Consider the following 18,635-nt stretch of genomic DNA (forward strand, 5'->3'; position numbering starts at 1 on the left):
TTTTTTTTCTTTTTTTTTTGCATGTGGCTGTCCAGTTGCTTCAGCACCATTTGTTGAAAAGACTGTCTTTGCTTCGTTGTATTGCCTTTGCTCCTTTGTCATAATTTTCTTTTTAGACAAGTTTTCACTCTCTAAATAGACTGTAAAAGCTAAGGTTTTTTTGCTTAAGTGATATAGGTGTCAAGTGATATAGGGGTTTTAAGACCATGAACTCTGAAGTCAGCTTGCTTTTGCTTTGTGTTCTGGCTCTCTCTTGTTGGCTCTGTTCCTTTGGAAGCACTTGCTTGCTTTCTATAAAAATTTCTATGTAAATGGGAATAACAGTAGTAATAACATCAGTTTGTTTTGAGAATCAAATTTTTTAAATGTATTAAAAATGCTGAGATAAGCTTAGAGGATAATGAGTAATCCCAAACGGTAGCTGTTCTTCTTTATGTGTTTTGTATTTTTCACCAATACCTATAATTCATAGGTACTAAATAAATACGTGTTTTCTGTTTGTATATGCCACAAAACCTTTAGTCTTCTCTTTATAGGTGCAGATGTATATTTATTACCATTACCAATAAATTCAGTAAACTTACCGAAAATCACTCAGGCGAATAATTTCTTTGTTTAAAAGTAAAAGCTAGGGCTTCCCTGGTGGTGCAGTGGTTAAGAATCCTCCTGCCAGTGCAGGGGAAACGGGTTGTACCTCTGGTCCGGGAAGATCCCACATGCCACGGAGCAACTAAGCCCATGTGCCACAACTACTGAGCCTGCGCTCTAGAGCCCATGAGCTACAACTACTGAGCCTGTGTGCCACACCTGAAGCCCATGTGCCTAGAGCCCATGGTCTGCAACAAGAGAAGCCACCGCAATGAGAAGCCCGTGCACCGCAGAGTAGCCCCTGCTCGCTACAACTAGAGAAAGCCCGTGCACAGCAACAAAGACCCAATGCAGCCAAAAATAAAATAAATAAAATAAATAAATTTATTTTTAAAAAAAGTAAAAGCTAGTTAAAAATATAAACATGATGCTTATTTAGCTAAGTGACTTTCAGTTCGTTTGCTGATGCCATATAAAGTAGGACAAGAATTGAGGTAAAGAAATACATTCAAATCAGTCTTAGCAAGGACAAGGCTTGCTTATCCTTGCTAAAAGGATATAGAGCATATTTTAATCATTCTTTTATATAGTTCCAATCATGAAACTAAAGTTTTAATAAAGTACTTAATATTTTTTTAATTATTATGGTAATATGGACCCTGTTGGGGGGTTCCTAATTATTTAGTTAATTTACAGAAAATACAGTTATTAAATCCTTTGTATTTTCTTAGCCTCTTCCCTAGCTCCAAAGAAGTAACAGTGTTCCTTTGGTCTCTTGTATTGAGTAACATCAGGCACAGTGTGTTTAAATTTATATGTATAATGGGATGTGAGTGGAGTAGTAAAAGTAAACAAACTAAAAACCTACATGGTGTGGCATCACCAATCGGTAGCACAAATAAATTCAATTTTGCTATGTTTTGTCAGAAAATACGGTTTTCTCAGGTGCCTAGGGGAAAAACACAGCATGCATGGCTGCATGCCCTTTTTTCTTACTACTTGTAATGGACTAAAGGAATATTAATCAGATTAAATAGCTAAAGATATGTTTGTCATGAACTGATTAATCAAAAATGATTTGAGGGTCATTATACAGTTAAGTGAGAGGGTTTAACTAGCAAAGGATTGTTTAGAAGTATTACCTGGAGATTAAAAATGGACTCAAACACATTTTAATTTGCATAGAAATAAAAACATCACTGCTCCCAGTGTCTAATTTTTTAAAAATTCCTGGTTTCTATGGTTGCATTTTATGCCTAATGCATAATTACTGGTGTGAACAGCCAGATGTTTCAGAGTTAAGCCTTTGGTTCAACTGTTCTAAACTCCAAAGCAGAAATCAAGCATCAGTTATTCAGACCTTAGAATTCATCAAAATGTGACTCCTTCTTTAATATACACAAATAATTTAAGCAACGGCTTTGTAGTGGCTGACATACAATGCAAAAACAGTTTCAGGGCAACTGATTTGTGACATAAATTAGGAGATGCCAGATAAGAACCTTTGCTAAATAACATAATTATTTGGTGTCATGATGTGTCTTTATTTCGATGGCATGCCAAAGAGTGTGCTGCTAGGCTGATTCCCATAAAATGTGAAGGAAGTGTGATTTAACATTAACAAAACTGCATCAGATGGAGAGCTTAGCTAAATTAATCCAGTGAAAGATCCCTAAGAGGAATATTTAGCTGTTCAGTAGAAGAAGGGAAAGATAAAGAAAAGTGTCTGCATTTGCTGCAGTATTTTAGGATGCCTGAGAAAACACAAAAGGGAATTAAAACAGATTCATATGCTAACATGCCTTACAGCCCAAGCAAATCAAAAGAAAAGATAGGAAATTATAAAGTTAGCAAATGTACAAAAAAGATGTGAAAATAGGACTTAAAAGAAATATCTTGAAAAGTATGCTCCCAAAATAACTGGAGGCAAACCGATTGAAAACACAATGGGAGAGAGTTGTGCAAAACAGAATGGAGAAGTTTGAACATTGCAAGGACATTTTGGCTACACTTTCATTATGTTTATGATGATGAGCCTATTGTGTGATTTTCCTCAAGGCTTTGAAATTTTGCAGATGTAAAGCTGTATCTGCAGCTTACTTTGAGATAGGTGAATGAGATTCAAACACAGCCAGGTGAACTTAAACTAGTAACTTTATCCTCGAGGTCTTTGTTTTCCCTCAGATATAAAAAGTGAGGGAATTGGGCTGGAACATTCATGATTATTACCCCTTTCACTCCAGCTTTGTAATTCAGTGATTTCAGAATATGTGTATCTCAGAAATGCCTCCCCTTGCTATCTTGAACGTGGGTAGTTTTGAAAGTGATGGATGCTAGTGGGATTTCCAATTCTAGATCCCCTTTGGCTACTGAATTATTGTACTCCTCAGAATCTTTACAAAACTAACAAACTGGCTGAGAATGGGAGGTCAACTTGGATGTGCCTCCTAGTCTGCTAATTCTTTCTTCTTAATTATAACACATAATTTCATATCAGATCAAGTCCTTTATGGAGCTTAGGGAGTTTATCCCTGTTTGTTGAATTTGCATATCTGTGTCTTATATGTCACCAAAAATTATATTGTATGTTACATTGAAAATCCAGTCATTTGAACGTTGTAGATGCAGGATGCTAAGCCACTAAGAGGACTGAATTATTTTATTTTATTGATGTGAATTGACTCCATCTTTCAGTACATTGACAACTTACGGACTTATCCTGTACCTTTTATTAATATAAAAATAGAATTTGAGTGTATATATCACAGTTTTCAGAAGAATTTTTGTCTAACTGGAAAAAATGAGGAACAAATAATGTGTACAGTATGACAGTCTGCATTTAGATCCACAGATGGACACTATACTACTTCAAAAGCTAATTAAAAACCTACAGTGTAGTGTTTAATATTACACATGGCTTTGAAATCAGAGCTTCCTGGAATTGAATGCCTTTCTATCATTTACTATCTGTGTGACTGTGGACATGATGCCTGACTTCTCTAAGCCTTAGTTTTAACCCATCTAAAAAGTATAAATAAATGATAACCTCCATAGGTATCTTGTAAAAATTAAGTGAATTGTTGTATCTAACATTTTAATATACTGCCCATTGTAGGTAGGATATTAGTGGATATTATTATTGTTATTATATATGATGAGGGTCAGGGTCAACTATGAGAAGGGTAGATTTCTGGCTATAGTGGTTAATTTGATCTGAGATAGAATGAAAACTGTATGTAATTAAGTATATCTAAGCATCCCTTGAGTACTCAAGGAGTCAACTTTTGGATTGCTCATAAAATAATTTGATTCTCTACTTAGAGAAATCATGGATGAAATATATCCTGTACTGAGGAAGGGAAGTCTAAATCTAAATCTTCGAAGTGGCATCAAGTATGAAGCTAACTATGGGTTAAAGCTGCCACACAGTAAACCTGCTCCTCCTACATTCCTCATGTAGGAAATTTTCCTACTTACCCTTCAAGCACCAGGTCAGTTACCTCCAACCTGCTGAGGCCTTTCTCTCCTCCTGTAAGCTGTCTTCGTGAGTCTCTACACCATCTTCTGTCTGTGGTGACACATGCCCCACTGCACTGGAGCTGTTGACCTGCCTGCTTCCTCCGCAAGATTCTGGGCTCATTCAAATTTATAAACCTAGAATCTTCTACACGGACTGTCAATTGGTTTGCAGTTGTGCTTATAAATAAGTGAATGGTTTGACAAGTTACACTTGAGTATCAGATTTGTCACTCGAACTCAGTAATTCTCCAGCTATGCTCTCAGGAGATCCAGGGGATTCTTAGGGCACTCCACGGGCTGCTTGTGGCTGAAAAGTGATGAGGGTTTAGAGAGGGGCTCTGATTCTCCCTCCAGGACATTAGCCAGATTAGTTCAGTTTTACTTGTTTTATGAAATGAGCTCTTGCATAAATTTCATTTGGAAATGCTTTTCAATTCTACTGTTGAAAAAAAGAAAAAAAAAGATATAGGGAAATAATAGCCAGTGACTTAAAAAAAATGCTCTGACAGCCTCACTCTTCATTTTGAAAATGTTAACAAGACTCACTGTCACATAATTGGTCTGGCTTTTATTTCTTCAGCTGGATCATAATTTCTACCAAGACAAAAATTCTATTTCTATCTATTTCTATTTATTTACTTTCTGTATGCCCACCAGTATCTCTAAAAAAGGGTGGGTGTAACAAACACTTGTCAAGCAACCATTTTCTTTCCAAATGAGGAACATTATACTTTAAGCATATCAAGTGATCACTTTTTTCTGCCAAAGTCAAACCAAGAATGAAAGGTCATTTGTATAAATTGCACTGATAACTGACCTTTTCTGTCTATAAAATTATTGCTGTTGAATACTTACGTAAACTTTGGAAGATATAAATGTCACTCAGAAATTAGAAACAAGCACTTAAGTAAGTTGACACCATTCGAAGGCCAATTATATTCATACTTTCAAAAAGTAACTGAACTGTGGACTTACATCTCCTCAGCAATGAGATAAGATGAGGAGCTGAGCATGTTAGTACAGGAAGCAGAGTTCTTAGGGGAAAGAGGATGAAGCAAAGTTTCTATTTTTAAAATGATACATTTGCACCAAATCAGTGTTACTCTAGGTGGTATTGAACAGTCTCAGCTTTACTTGGGAGCAGAGAGAGTGAATTTGTAAAAGTGCAGATTTCTCAGCCCTTCTTACCCACTAACTCAAAATCTTGAATGCAGCTCTGGGATCTGCATTTTTCACAAGGTTCTTATGCATAATCATGCATGATCTTGAAATCTTATGCACGAAAATCTTATGCATGATAATGAAATCTACCAATGTAGCCAGTGAATTCATGGTAACTCTATGATGAAGCTTATGCATTTTCAGTGATAGCTTATAGTACAAGAATTTATAAGATGCTATTTATTTGTGGAACTTCTTTGCTTTGCCGTATTTGCCCTTGGCTTAAAACCACAGGATGTTATTACCCATCATTAAAACATTTTAAATAGAGAACTAAAGCAATGATAGTCTAACTAAGGCAGCAGTGTAAAACAGCACACACCCAGCTGGGCAGGCTGGGTTTAAAGACAGGCTTTACATCTTTAATGAACTGGAGCTTTTTCAGACCATGTCAGGTAGGTGGCTCTGCAGGCATGTGCTAAAGGGTCAGTGCTTCAGGCCAGTGGAGGCCAATGGGGATAAAGAAAGGAAGATTGGATGGCAAGAGGAAAAAAATAGGGCAAGACTGACAGGGGCACACTTAGGATTTTAGCTTGTTACGTCTTTGCTTGACACAGGCAAGAGTTATCAGATGGCTCTTGACATCTTCAGCATGTGTTCCCTTGGAAAGGCTCGCCTTAACAAGGCTTTCAGGAGTTGAGTATGAACGATTTAAAATTTTATTACAAAGAAGCAGCACAGAAGGGAGATTGTAATAAGCCTGGCATTATGCAGACTGTCATTCTTCCTTAAACATGGGAACATATGGTTCATTTGCCTATTTGATACTCATGCCACCTAATGTACTAAGCACTATTATATTAAGTAGTTGGTGATACAAAATAAAATTAGGTTTATTTGCTTGTTCCATTAGGAAGCTCTGCAAGGAGGAAGGGCTAGGAAATCCTGCTTACCAATTGCTACATTCTGGCTAAAGTTGCATTAAAAAAAAAACGTGTGGAGGGGATATTTTATTAAGATTGAGCGCTTGGGGGTAAAGGTTTAAAAAAAGAAGGAATAGTGGTGATTTAGAAAGCAGTTATTGAAAAATGCATAGAGAAGTGTCAAATAGGGAGGGAGCATCATATAATCAGCTTCCTTACAACCAGGCAGCCAGACTCCCATTAGCTGATGCCCCACAGGGTAAGATGGCTGTGAAAAGGCTCCAAGGAGAAAGTGGAATGATAGCTAAGTGTTGGGCAACAGGCTCTGTAACTAAAGGAACTACTTTGTCCAGGTAGCTTAGCAAGGAGAAGAATGAAGACAGACTCTTTTTTTCTTATTCTGTGTCACTGTGCTAAGGGCTTTCAAATAGGTTCTCCCAAGTGTTTTTTACCCATGAAGAAAAGAAAGATCAAGTGACTTGCTCAATAACGATCAATTATCTCTTGGCACAGAGAATGACATCTCATCCTTGTTTCTCCTCATCTCCTTCTCTCTCATTTCTGCTTCCTGTCTCTACTCTTCTTCCCCTGGCCTTTTCCCACAAGGTACTATTGTGTCTAAGAGGGAGGTCTTGGAAGTTGAAGTGCCATGCAGATGGAAATGGATTGGGCCCACTAAATTGGGGGATTGAAGGCAAAACTATTGAATAAGCATCACTACTAGATTCCATGCCATCTAATGGGTTCATTATGTTCCCACAGGGTACACCATTTTATGAAGTGCCCAGGGCCACGCAGGTTTTAATGGTGTCATTATTGTAGGATAAGGCACAAAATCCAGGATTTGATAAGATCTATTTAGAAGTATATATATATATATATATATATATATATATATATATATATGTATCTGGGTTGAAAGATGTAATGAAATTGCTTCCAAAAAATCCAACAGTCCTCTTATTTCAAGTCTGTGGAATATGATCACATCCTGAAACCAACTGCTCAGGGGTAGGGGTAGAATCTCTATGACTGAATGAGTTTGATTCTCTGTGAATTTCAAAGTGTAGTTTGTATTCAGCTCTTTGAGATTACCAGGGTAAAAGTGGTACAAACATAACCGTATGCTCTGTGGCAACTATGTCCTTCAGAAATGTATCTAAATATGAAAAAAGTGTGCTTTAGTTTTTTGAGATATATGAAAAGCCTGGTATACTGCCTGTCATATGGAGGTGCTTAAAATGGTTATTTTAATTATTAATGACAATTAGTCTAACATATAGCTGGATTTTATTTTACTTCATTTTATGAAATGACGGAGAAATGTGGTGGATTTTTTTAGGGAAGTGAAGAAGCAATGTGATGGGTTACCTATTAATTCAATTATTATTCTTTCAATAATAGGAAAAAAAGTCTGTCCATCTCTTTGTTTTTGTTGTTCAGAGCTTGTGTTCCCACTCGGACAAGATCTCAGGTGATTTAGGCGTCTTACTGAATGCTGCCCTTCAGAGGACGTTTTGAGCTGTCTTCCCAGCAGGTTCACATTTCCTGCGTTTTCTATTAAATTCATGAGGTGACCCCTGAACAGGTAGCTAGCAGTCACTGGGTATAAGGAGATAAATCTAGGCCTTTGATTTCTGTCAGTTCACTTGCTAAGTGGATCCACAAGGCAAAAAAGAAGCGATTAATCAAATTTAGCAGATGTGGAATTGATTCCTTCAGTTGCCTCAGAATGCCTTGCACAGATAAGCTTAATCTGTATTCATCTTGACTTCCTGTGGTGAAGTCTGTGGTTTTTCCCTTGGCTGGTGGAGGTAAGAATGTGTAACTTGGATTTGCATAAAGGTTAGGATAACAGCAGTAAATGCACCCAATGGTAACAGTGTATACAGATCACCCATCATTTTCACACATGCTATGTCATTTGAGTCTCATACAACTCCAAGGGTGAGACAAGTATTATTTTCTCTATTTTTCAAACAAATCAACTGAGAACCATTGAAGTTAAAGGACTTGCCAGAAGTTATCAACTTAGTGAGAAGTAGAGTTCATACCAGAACTCAGATCTTTGACTCCAAATAACTTAAAAACAAAACACTTTCTTATGAAGGCATATTATGTATCATGTAGTTGGCTACTTAAAAATTACCTACAGAACCTAGTATAGTATTTGGGGTATAATTTTTGCTCATCAGATCTTTACAGAATGAATGAATGAACACATCATTGGTCTGTTAATTATTAAATATGTTTTTGGTTTAACTGCAAAATCTCTTAATTCAGGTAGACACAAAACAAAGTAAATTTTAACTTTCATTGATTTAGCAAAGTAGAAAATATTCATTGGACATCTGTTATGTTCCAGGTTTGTTCTGGGTGCTGGGCCCATAATGGTGAGTTAATGAGTGGTGCCTAGTACTCTCGGGATGCTTAAATCTAGATGCCAGGGCCCTCTGTAACCTCTGAATCCATGTAAACAGATCATTTTAGCTGTTTTGACAATTCACAGCAATCACCATGTTTGGCTCAATCACTTGGTCACCTGAACAAATCGCTAAAACATGTATAAAACTATGAGTATGAGAATGATAGAATCTGCAATTTCAACCTGCCAGGCTAATGTTTTGCATTGATTTCTAACATATAATCTCTGTTCTGGCAGTCATTGCATGGGTAGCATGCTTAGTATTTCTGAAAGTTGTTTTCATATTATTTCATCTTAAATAAGTCCAGGAAACAGTGACCTCAATGAAAAAAACAGTAGGCTAGTGATTTTACCCAAACTCAGGCCACTCGTCAATGACAGAACTGAGACTAGAATCCTGGTTTTCTGATTCCCAGCAAGGGACTCTATAATACATCCCAGTTTCTTCCACAGGAACATACCACCATTGCTTCTCTTCAGTTTAGGTGTTGTTTCTAAATGACTGGTAACTCCAAAAAGAAAGAGGTAGATGGAGTATGACTATAGATTCCTGGCAGGAAACCAGGCAGCCTTAGGGCTCTGTAATGCCATCTGCCTATTTTTAGTTGGAGTAAAACTTTTTCTCTTCTGACAGCCAGCCACAAATATAGACACTTGTAAAGATGTAACTCTTAAAATAGTCAAAACTTTGTGACACACAGGCCAATAAGAAACACCATATTCAGAAATGTTGCTTGATCTGAATTATCAACACATGAAATTTGGTAAAACCACGTGACAATAGCTTTCAGAAAATAAAGAGTTTGAGTATGTTCTGCATTATTTGCAGAGAGGAAAAGATCTGGAAACAGAGATGGCAGATTTGGCATCAATTCTAAGCTTTGCATTAGCTATGTGATATACGCTGTCTGATTCTTGTAAGACTGGAAGAAATTGTCAAAAAATATATATTGCCACCATTTTTATAAGTAGGGCATACAGTAAGATTACTTTGAATAGGCTTCTTTAGAGTCCTTTCAACCATCTCTAGATAGTTACACTTTATTGAAAGCAAGTGTAGCAACAATGAAATTTCAAAGTAGACAGGATGGTATAGGAGTTTTATAACAGACTAAAAACGTACATTTCCCCATGTAGATATTTCCAAGGTCAAGAACTAAAAACTGTTCCTACTTGGAATCATTTAAACTGTTTTCTGTACCTGATTCTTTTAATCTTCCTGTGTATACAGTTGTATCGTGGTTTAACAGAGTATGAAAGGATAGGAATTACATTTGTTTTGCTATTTAGATAAAATAATCAGGCTGATGTGGCATTAAAATCTGTGTACTAAGACTCAGTGTTCTGTGTTTGAGATTAGGATCTGGCTCTATAAAATTTGGACAATGGACTAGGCCTCTGTCTCCTAGGGTAATTAATTTCATTAGTTTCGGAAATTATGGCTTCCCCTATGGTACACACACACACACACACACACACACACACACACGTGCGTGTGTGTGCACATACAGTGTAAAAATGTATACACAAACTCTAAGTCAAATAACTTCTATTCATATATTGCAAATGTTAGAAGAACTATTTTGTGGCATTACGTACTCTTAATAATCTCCTCCCCGAAGTGTTCTTCCAGTGTGGTAGCTATTTGCAAGCTGAATGCAGTTACTTTGCTAGAATTTGGGATCTGTCCTGGCAACACTGACTTGAGAAGGAGAAAAGATCATGGAGAAAAGAGTCAGTTCCCTTCTAATGGCTCATATCAAAGCTATAGAAGAAATAATCAACCTTAGGCTTGAATGGGCTTGGGGAGACTACTTGGCTCTATGTTCTCTTTTAGGAAGATGAAATGCTTCTAATCCATCTTTGATATAGAAGCCTATCAAAGACATGGGACTTACTCTAAGTTATGGTGTAATTAGGATAGAATAGAGGCTGGGCTATGTCTTCATTGTACATACAACCTCCACAGTAAACCGTTATGCCCTTTCCCTCCTTCCCTCCTTCCCTTCCTCCCTTCCTCCATTCCTTCCTTCCTTTCTTCTTTCCTTCCTTCCTTCTTTCCTTTTTTTTTAATCACTGCTCTAATTTTTACCTTCAGCCTGTTTGGAAATCACCATGATAAGACTACAAAAAAGTCATCAAGTCAACACAAATAGAAGCATGGGTGCTGCATTTCCCAATAAGCTGCATGGAGTCAACTCTTAATGAAACCAGTTGTCTCAGAAAACAATAGAAGAGGGGGCAGGATAGGAAACATGCAGAAACACAAAGTCACAGAGCTGGCTGTGTGTGACCTTTGCAAATTACTGCTTAAGGTCAGCTATACCTGGCAGAGATATACATCTGTAATTACTGTACTCTGCTGGGGCTCGACTTTTTTTCCCAACTTTTTAGGATGCATATTCAGGAGATAATTTTATTTGTTTTCTTTTGCTGAAACCTGTAATGGAATTCTAAAGCAATGAGTGAATGCAATTATGAAAGAAGAATCTGTAAATAAAAATCATGTGGGCCATTCCTTTAACCCCAGTGAGACGATGCTGAATCTGATATAACTATTAGTGACTGTTTGGAGGCTAAAAAGATCCCAAATTCATCCTATATGGAGCAAAACAAATAAAACAAAAATCTGAAAAGCTGTTTTAAAAAGCGGTTTCCCTTGTACCCTACAAAGCTTTTCTTTTCTCTCTCTCTCTCTCTCTCTCTCTCTCTCCCATTTTCTTACCTCCATCTAAATCTTTTTCCTTTTCTTTCTCTTCCCAACATGCCTTGCATTTGGGTCTTTAAAGGTTATAGAAGGTAAACAGTAGTCATTCTGGCTCTTTAGGTGAAAACTTACAGTCACTTTAGTAAATGAAGCAGAGCTAATCGATCTTTCCGAACCCTCAGTACAGAGCCTGTGTTTGAGCCTATGGGATCTCTGGAGTTTTCCTGTTCTACAGCAGTATATTTAAACCTTGATTAGGATTTAGGAATGAAAGAGGAAACATTTAAAGAAGATCCACATCCTGATCTGTTGGGAGTGCTTGCAGCAGTTTCCCAGGTAGTCTGCCTGAGGAAGGAGCCCAGCTGGGGCAGGGCACCAGTTTTCCTTTCACCTTTCTTTTCACCTTAGTTTCGAATTATCTGTTCTTATGTCTTGAGGCATTTCCTCCCAGAATAGTCTTTCTCTAAAGCTGGTAATGCCTTACATATTCATCCTTTTGGACATGTTCATTCATTCTGCAGACATTTATTGAGTTTGGGTTCTGTGCCAAGGCACAGGACGTACAAGGATACATTTGACAAAATCCCTCTCCTGGGAAAAGCTTCAGTCCGGGGCTGTAGAGGCCCCTGGAGACAGAAAACAGTAAGAAAAGAAAGAGTGCCTTTGAAGGGGCTTTCTCTTATATATCTCGCCATGTCAGGAGAGGGTCTGCAAGGCAGCAGATATAACGGTGAGAACACTCTACACAATTAACACTGTTTATTTGCTTGTTTTAACTTCCTTTTCTCTCTTCCTGACCACATATGCAATCTGAGATCAGAAATGACAAAATGGTGTCCCTACAACCCGCCTATGGACATTTTTTCTGGCTCAGAATTTTCAGTGCCAAAAATCAGATTTCTAGCTTTTCCTGAGATGTTAGAGGTTCTTCCCATAAAACAACGTTTGACTGAATTCGGAGTTTATGACTGCCTCTTTTAGGTGTAGAACTCGCTCTCCAGTCCTTCACAGTCTTCCATGATTGACAGATAGCCATTTTTTCATCACACTATAGTTGTCTTTTCTTTCACTTGGCCTGTTTCATTATTTATGTTACCTGCCTGGTATGTATATGAGTTTGTGACACGTATGATGCTGAAGAAGTGCCCATTGAACCATTTTCATATCTTCAGCCCAACAGCTAATTCATAGTAGTAGCCCATTGTGTATTTGATCACACAGAAACACACATGGGTCATTAAATTAGAGCTACAACTGTAGTCAAGTCAACTCTGGGTATACAAGGTTCTACAGCACAATGGACTGAAATGTATTATGAGTAGAGAAAAACACCTGTTTTGCCAGTGCCAGTCAGGGATTTCTCAACCACATCCATAGTAGAAGGAAACCTCTCTTCTTTCTCTACAGGAACCTCTCTACATTTTTTTCATGTGGTGAATTCATTTTGTCCTGGGGTGAACACCTGTGTGACTATTTAAAAACCGCAATGCCAGGTGTGTGAGTGTGAGTGCCTCCTTTGTATAATGCTCTTCTCAATGATTTCTTAGCAGGCTGGGTCAGGAAAACGCCTTCAAACTGAATATAGAAAAAGGTGTTAAAGGATTTTTTAAAATATATCTGTTACAAGTGCATGCACTGAAAATATTGCAGTCAAATTATACAAACAGCTCGTAGCCTTGAAAGATCCTTTTGTCTTTACGATCATGTGAAAATGTTTAGTATCTCCGCATATGTAGTTGTAAGTTGGGAGGGAGTAATACGGGAGGAAATTTTGGAAGATCTAGTAAACCCTAAAAATCTGGAAGATATTATATTACAAAATATTTAAAATATTAAAACAAAAGAGATTTCTTTACCTTTTGCTTTGTCTCAGGATCTCCATTCCTCTTTTCCAGGAGATGGCGGCCCTAGGGAAAGCATTCGGTTTGCATTCGATCACAATATCCCCACCAACTTGAACAACTGAATTTTTTTTAATGGGATTTTTGGAGAAATCAGGAGCTGAGGCTAAAAACAAAATTACAAAATTGTTAAATTACTAATATCTATAAACAAAACTTTTTTCAAGCTACTTTGCTCAAGGTTTTTTTGGGCTAGTTATGGATTTGGCATTTTGGAGTCAGTTTCCATTTGTAAAATGAAGATGACAGTAGATATTACCTCAGAAAGTTAGTGTAGGTCTTGAATGAGATAACATTCAATAAAGAAGGATAAATAGTGCCTGGAACAAAGTATGGGTTCAGTAAATGTAATTTATTTTTGTTTTGGTGCTGGTCATTGTGATAACAAAAGCAAGCTGGAGTGAGGGAGGAAGCAAGTTACAAAAAGTCACATTCTTAATAATATTTATAATGAAGAGGGTGAAGATGGTTCCATAAGAACAGAAGATGGAATTTTAACCCTGATTAGGGAAATTACTAAATCTGTTCTAGCCAAGATAATAATCCTAAATGTGAATATACATATATGACAGTGAAATACCTTTGAAGTAAATCAGAAGTACATCATCATTATTTTAGATTTCTTCAGGCATGCCTTTAACTAGAAAAATGGAAATAAATAGTCTGCCTTCTGTTGAAGCAGGCAGGCTGAGTAGAAACTTAAAAAAAAAAAAAAACAAAACTAATCTTTGTCAGTTTCAACAAATACCAGTTCATGAGGGTGATAAATAATTAGACTGTCTGGGTGCATCCAAGTCTTCCCAGCTCCATTCTTGTGGGAACCTATGTGTCCAATCCCCATTCTTAGCCTAAAGTCTACATGAACTGAAGTTCTTTCAGATATGCCATGTTCTCTTGCTTCTGGGCGTTTTGAGTATGGCTTCTCTGTCCTTCCACTGACTTGTGCATGCTTTTTCTTCTGATCTCAGCTTAAAGAGAATGTTCTCAATTTAGGTTATGTTCAACTGATAACACCTATTCAATTCTTCACTGTAATAATCATGATATTTTAAAATTTAGCCTTTTTTCTCTGTGAAACTACAGGTTCTATGAAGGTAAAGATCACTTTAATTTTGATAATTATGTTTTAGGTGCTTAGTACACAACAAATATTCAATAAATGCTGACTGAATGAATAAGCAAATGAATCAATGTCCATCACCCATATGCTCCTGAAACTGTCTTTTTGCTTAATTCCTCCTCTCTTTCATCTCCTGTCTTTATACCACTAAGAAAACCTTAGGATGAAAGATATCAATGAGTCATTTATCCTGACAGACACCACTGGTTGACTGTCCCAGAATATCATCTGCAAACCACTTCTATCTCAACATTTTCCACTATAAAGGCTTATTTTCCCAGCTTCTCTTGAGGTCTCAGTGGTCACATGACAGGGTTCTAGCTAATGACATAAAAGGAGTCTGCTGTAAGGGCTCAGAAATTTTTGCTTTACTAATGAAAAAGACTGTCCACTCTGTCTTCTTCTGCTTTGAGTGTGGACTTGATTTCTGTAGCTACAGCCGTCATCCTGGAACCAGGAGGCTACAAGCATGAGGAAAGAGTTTAAAGAATAACGTCATCAAGTCACAGTGCCATTGCTCAGCTACCACCCCTGAAGTTATTACTGAGATAAAATAAATTGTTGTTTAAGTCTCTATAAATTTATAAATTGAGGTTTCCATTTCTTATTTTCTTATTTGCAGCTGGAAACATTCCTAATAGATGCTTTTGGGGTTGTATTCAAAACCTCATGCTGGGATCAGCTTTGGAGGAGCCACTTCTGGTTTGGATGAACCCAGTAGTGGGCTCCTCCAAGCCCTAATATGTTGCCCTAGCAAAATAATAATTCTCACTTCACATTTTTTTAGAAGCTAATTTAGACATTTTTCTTTATTTCAAGGAAAAGCAATTTCTAATTTATAGAAAAATTGGATTCATATTACATATAATCATAGCTTGCTAAAATGTCAGTTTGAATTTTTTGGCTATAAATGAGTGACTTACCTAATACTCTCAATTCTGCATTTGCATAAATTATCTGATATTTGTTTTCTGCAGCACATTGGTAGATACCAGAATCTGACACATTCAGCATAGTTATGATAAGTGTCCCATTTTCTATTTGAATTCTTTCCTAATAAAAGAAAAGTCACATAATGATGCTAGTGTGTTAACGTAGGTATTCTCTTATCATTTATGCATATCTATGAGCTATGATACTTTGGTGTATGAGAACTGTTGCTTATGAAAATGAGGTTAGTATACTTCAAGGTCCTGAGAAGCTTTCTGGAGTTTAAGAAAATGGAAGTGTTCTTAGTATAATTTTAGTGGTTAGTATATTTTATGTTACCTTATTTTTTTGAATATTGGCATTCTTTGCATAGAAGGTATGTTACCTTTCTGTTATACGGTATATAAAATAATTTGGAATACTCTACCATTCCAGTTTTCCAGAAAACATGGTTTGACAATAATGTTAGACATGGATAGAGTGATTAGCAAATTTCCTTGGATTTCCATCATAATGTCTCAAAAAGACTTAAAATATGATGACTTGATAATTTTCTAATTCAGTACATAAGTTGAAGGAGCTAAATTCTTCTTTTCTGCAGTTGACTGTAAAGTATGTTTAAATAGCCAAAATCTGTTACACAGTCCCATTTGGAGTATAGAAATATAATTTTGAGTGTATAGAATGAAATAGTTTAATAGTGCAAATATAACTTTAAATATTTCAGGGCACCTATTACCATCCTCTAAAGATAACACAAGTAGGCTGGAGGAAACAGGGAATGTTACATGCAATAGGGATTCAGGAATTAAATTTCAGTAAAGCCGAAACAAAGAACAGTGTTCCATTGAGATTCTAAACAACAGATGTTCCTTTTATCTCTAACTGTGCCTATAAGTGCAAAGTAGAGTGGAGAATTAACACAATTATTTGGATAATTTGATGGGAAAAATAACCTTGTCTCATTTTCTGTATATTGTAGGATAAGGTGTGCTTTAGATTGAAAATTGTGGATAACTGCCTCAGTTCTCTACTTCCCTAAGTTTAGAGACGGCCATTAGCTTTCATAAAACCAAGATACTGGGTAATGATTAAGAGCTTGGGTTCTGGAATCAGATTATGCTTAGAATACTAATTCTAACATTTACTAGCTGCGGTGTGACCTTGGACAAATGGACTTAAGCCCTCTGACACCAATTTTTTTTCATTTATAGAAATAATAATCATATCTCTCTCATAAAATTGTCATGAGGATACAATAATATAATGCATGGAAAATATTTAACACAGGGCCTGGGTTATATGAGAGTTCAGTGGATGTTGTTGATGATGAGGATGATGAGGATGATGAGGATGATGAGGATGAGGATGATGATATCATCTGAATACGGATCCATTACTGAGTAATGTGCGACCTTGTATAAGTTGTGTTCTCTACCCTTAGTTTTCTCATTTGAAAAATGATGATAATATTAATAGCTATGTGAGGATTAAATAAATTTAAGGATTAAATAAATTAGGGTATATAAGATTATACTGTATTTCCTGGCACCTACTAAACATTCCAGAAACATAGTTTCTGTTAGTAACAAAATTTCCCTAGCAGAGTAGGTGAATGTTTAATATCAGCACAGTTGCTTACCTCTGGATTGAGGCGTTCACCATTCTTTAACCACGTGTACCAAGGGTTTGGCTTTCCACTAGCTTTGCATTCCCAAAACAAGCTGTCATAGATGGACAGGTATGTATTTTGGATTTTTTGTTCCCATTCTGGAGGGGCTGTTTCGAAAAGAAACAACAGCAGCTATTTAGCAAGTCAGTTATCCAAGACATTATTTTACATTCCAAGGACTGTAGAAATCAGAAGGACAAGGCTAACTGGGTCTGGTAGTACTGTACACACATGATTTGAGGGAAGAGAAATGCAGGACCCCCAAAGTGGGATAAGAGAAACCCTGTTGTAAATATCAGTGGACGTTTTGCGTAAGATTGATGTTTGCCTTTTGTCATTTTGCTGCACCTGTATAACAACTTGAGAGTTGTGGGAACAAGGCTAGAGAATAATTCTATGTTAACTATTAGTATATAGGTCAAGTTAGAAAATGTATATCAAATCTGAACCCTCTGTGGGCAAAAGGCCATTGATTACATTTGGATTAAGCTAAGTAAAATAATTGTATCTATACCTGATATAATTACAATTCAGTAGTTTGAAGTGTAAATCAAATATCAGCCTCATCACATTTTAGTACGGTTATAATCCATTTTTTTTTTCCCTACATAAAATTCTTGACAGGGAATGAGAACTTTTGGAGTTGTATGTAGGTTAAGCATCTAACTTTGATCCTAGGCATGAATTTTCCAAACCTTATTTTCTAATCTGAGAACTAATCTACATAGTTCTGAAGCAAAAAGCAACTGGTATAATTGATGTTGAAATGTTATTTAAGTGTTAGGTAGTATTATCCTTTCTAACATTCATGGAAACAGGGGTGTATAAGTTAAATGCTTTAAAATTAATATTTCTTCTATAACGATGATAGGAAAATTTCTGGATTTGCAATTTAATCCCTCTCCTTTGTTTAGATCTATTCTAGATATGTTGGAGTGGAGGAGCCTTCCTTTGGAATCTCAATCTATTACCAGCTAGGTGTTTTACATGTGTTGTACTCAATTCTTCCTCCAAACTTTTATAGAGGATTTTGTTGTATGGGTGTTAGGTAACCTGCTCAAGAAGACATAGTTAGAAAAGAGAAACCTATCTTTTTACTCTGAGAGCAGAGCCAAAGTCAAGGGCTTGTGTTCAGTTTGTTTGTTTGGGAGTGCTGGCCAAGGGTCAGGTGTCAGGTAAAGGAAGAGTCAACAGGGAAGGAAAGAGTTAATGCAAGGATGAGTTATTGAGTTGACCACCAGCGCGGACGATTGTTACTCCATCCTCTGTGAATGTATAAGGAATGTCTATAACTGCATACCCAGGAAAGGAGGAGGAAGCATTTATTCATTGGCTCTTTTTCACAGTTATTCAAGGGCAGTGCAGGTGTTAACTATTAGGACATCCAGGTTGTGTGTGCTTAAGTGCTGAGTAGGTTCTTGAAGGGGCCAAAGAAAACTGGAGCAGGGAACAAGATGGCCTTCTGTGGCACCTGCGGTAAGACTCTGTCAGGCAACACCTGCAAACCACGGTGCTGAGCTGGTCACTGCAGCAGTAGTTGGAGAAAGTGGAACTGAGAGTCTTTGAAATGATGCACAAGTATATCTGACTTTCAGGGTGTTTCCACTGTAACTTCGCTTCCACAAAGATAGAACATCTTTCAGGGAGGAGAGGAAGAAATCATGATGTCCCACTGTGGTGAAAAGTAAG

General features: G+C 36.9%; 1 protein-coding gene across 4 annotated transcripts in view; it reads right to left on the reverse strand.

The window, feature by feature from the left end:
- CNTN6 (contactin 6) overlaps nucleotides 1-18,635 on the reverse strand; it is a 142,876-nt gene that overhangs the window by 52,371 nt on the left and 71,870 nt on the right. For 3 of the 4 annotated variants that reach the window (XM_060163884.1, XM_060163883.1, XM_060163882.1), the window contains 3 exons: nucleotides 16,917-17,053; nucleotides 15,268-15,397; nucleotides 13,180-13,330 (listed from right to left, as the gene is read on the reverse strand). In XM_060163884.1, the coding sequence (XP_060019867.1) occupies nucleotides 13,180-13,330; nucleotides 15,268-15,397; nucleotides 16,917-17,053 (418 nt within the window). The remainder of the gene's footprint in view (nucleotides 1-13,179; nucleotides 13,331-15,267; nucleotides 15,398-16,916; nucleotides 17,054-18,635) is intronic. The other variant, XM_060163885.1, reaches the window with a different exon arrangement.

Source organism: Lagenorhynchus albirostris, chromosome 10 (assembly GCF_949774975.1).
Source record: "Lagenorhynchus albirostris chromosome 10, mLagAlb1.1, whole genome shotgun sequence".
Lineage (NCBI taxonomy): Eukaryota > Metazoa > Chordata > Mammalia > Artiodactyla > Delphinidae > Lagenorhynchus > Lagenorhynchus albirostris.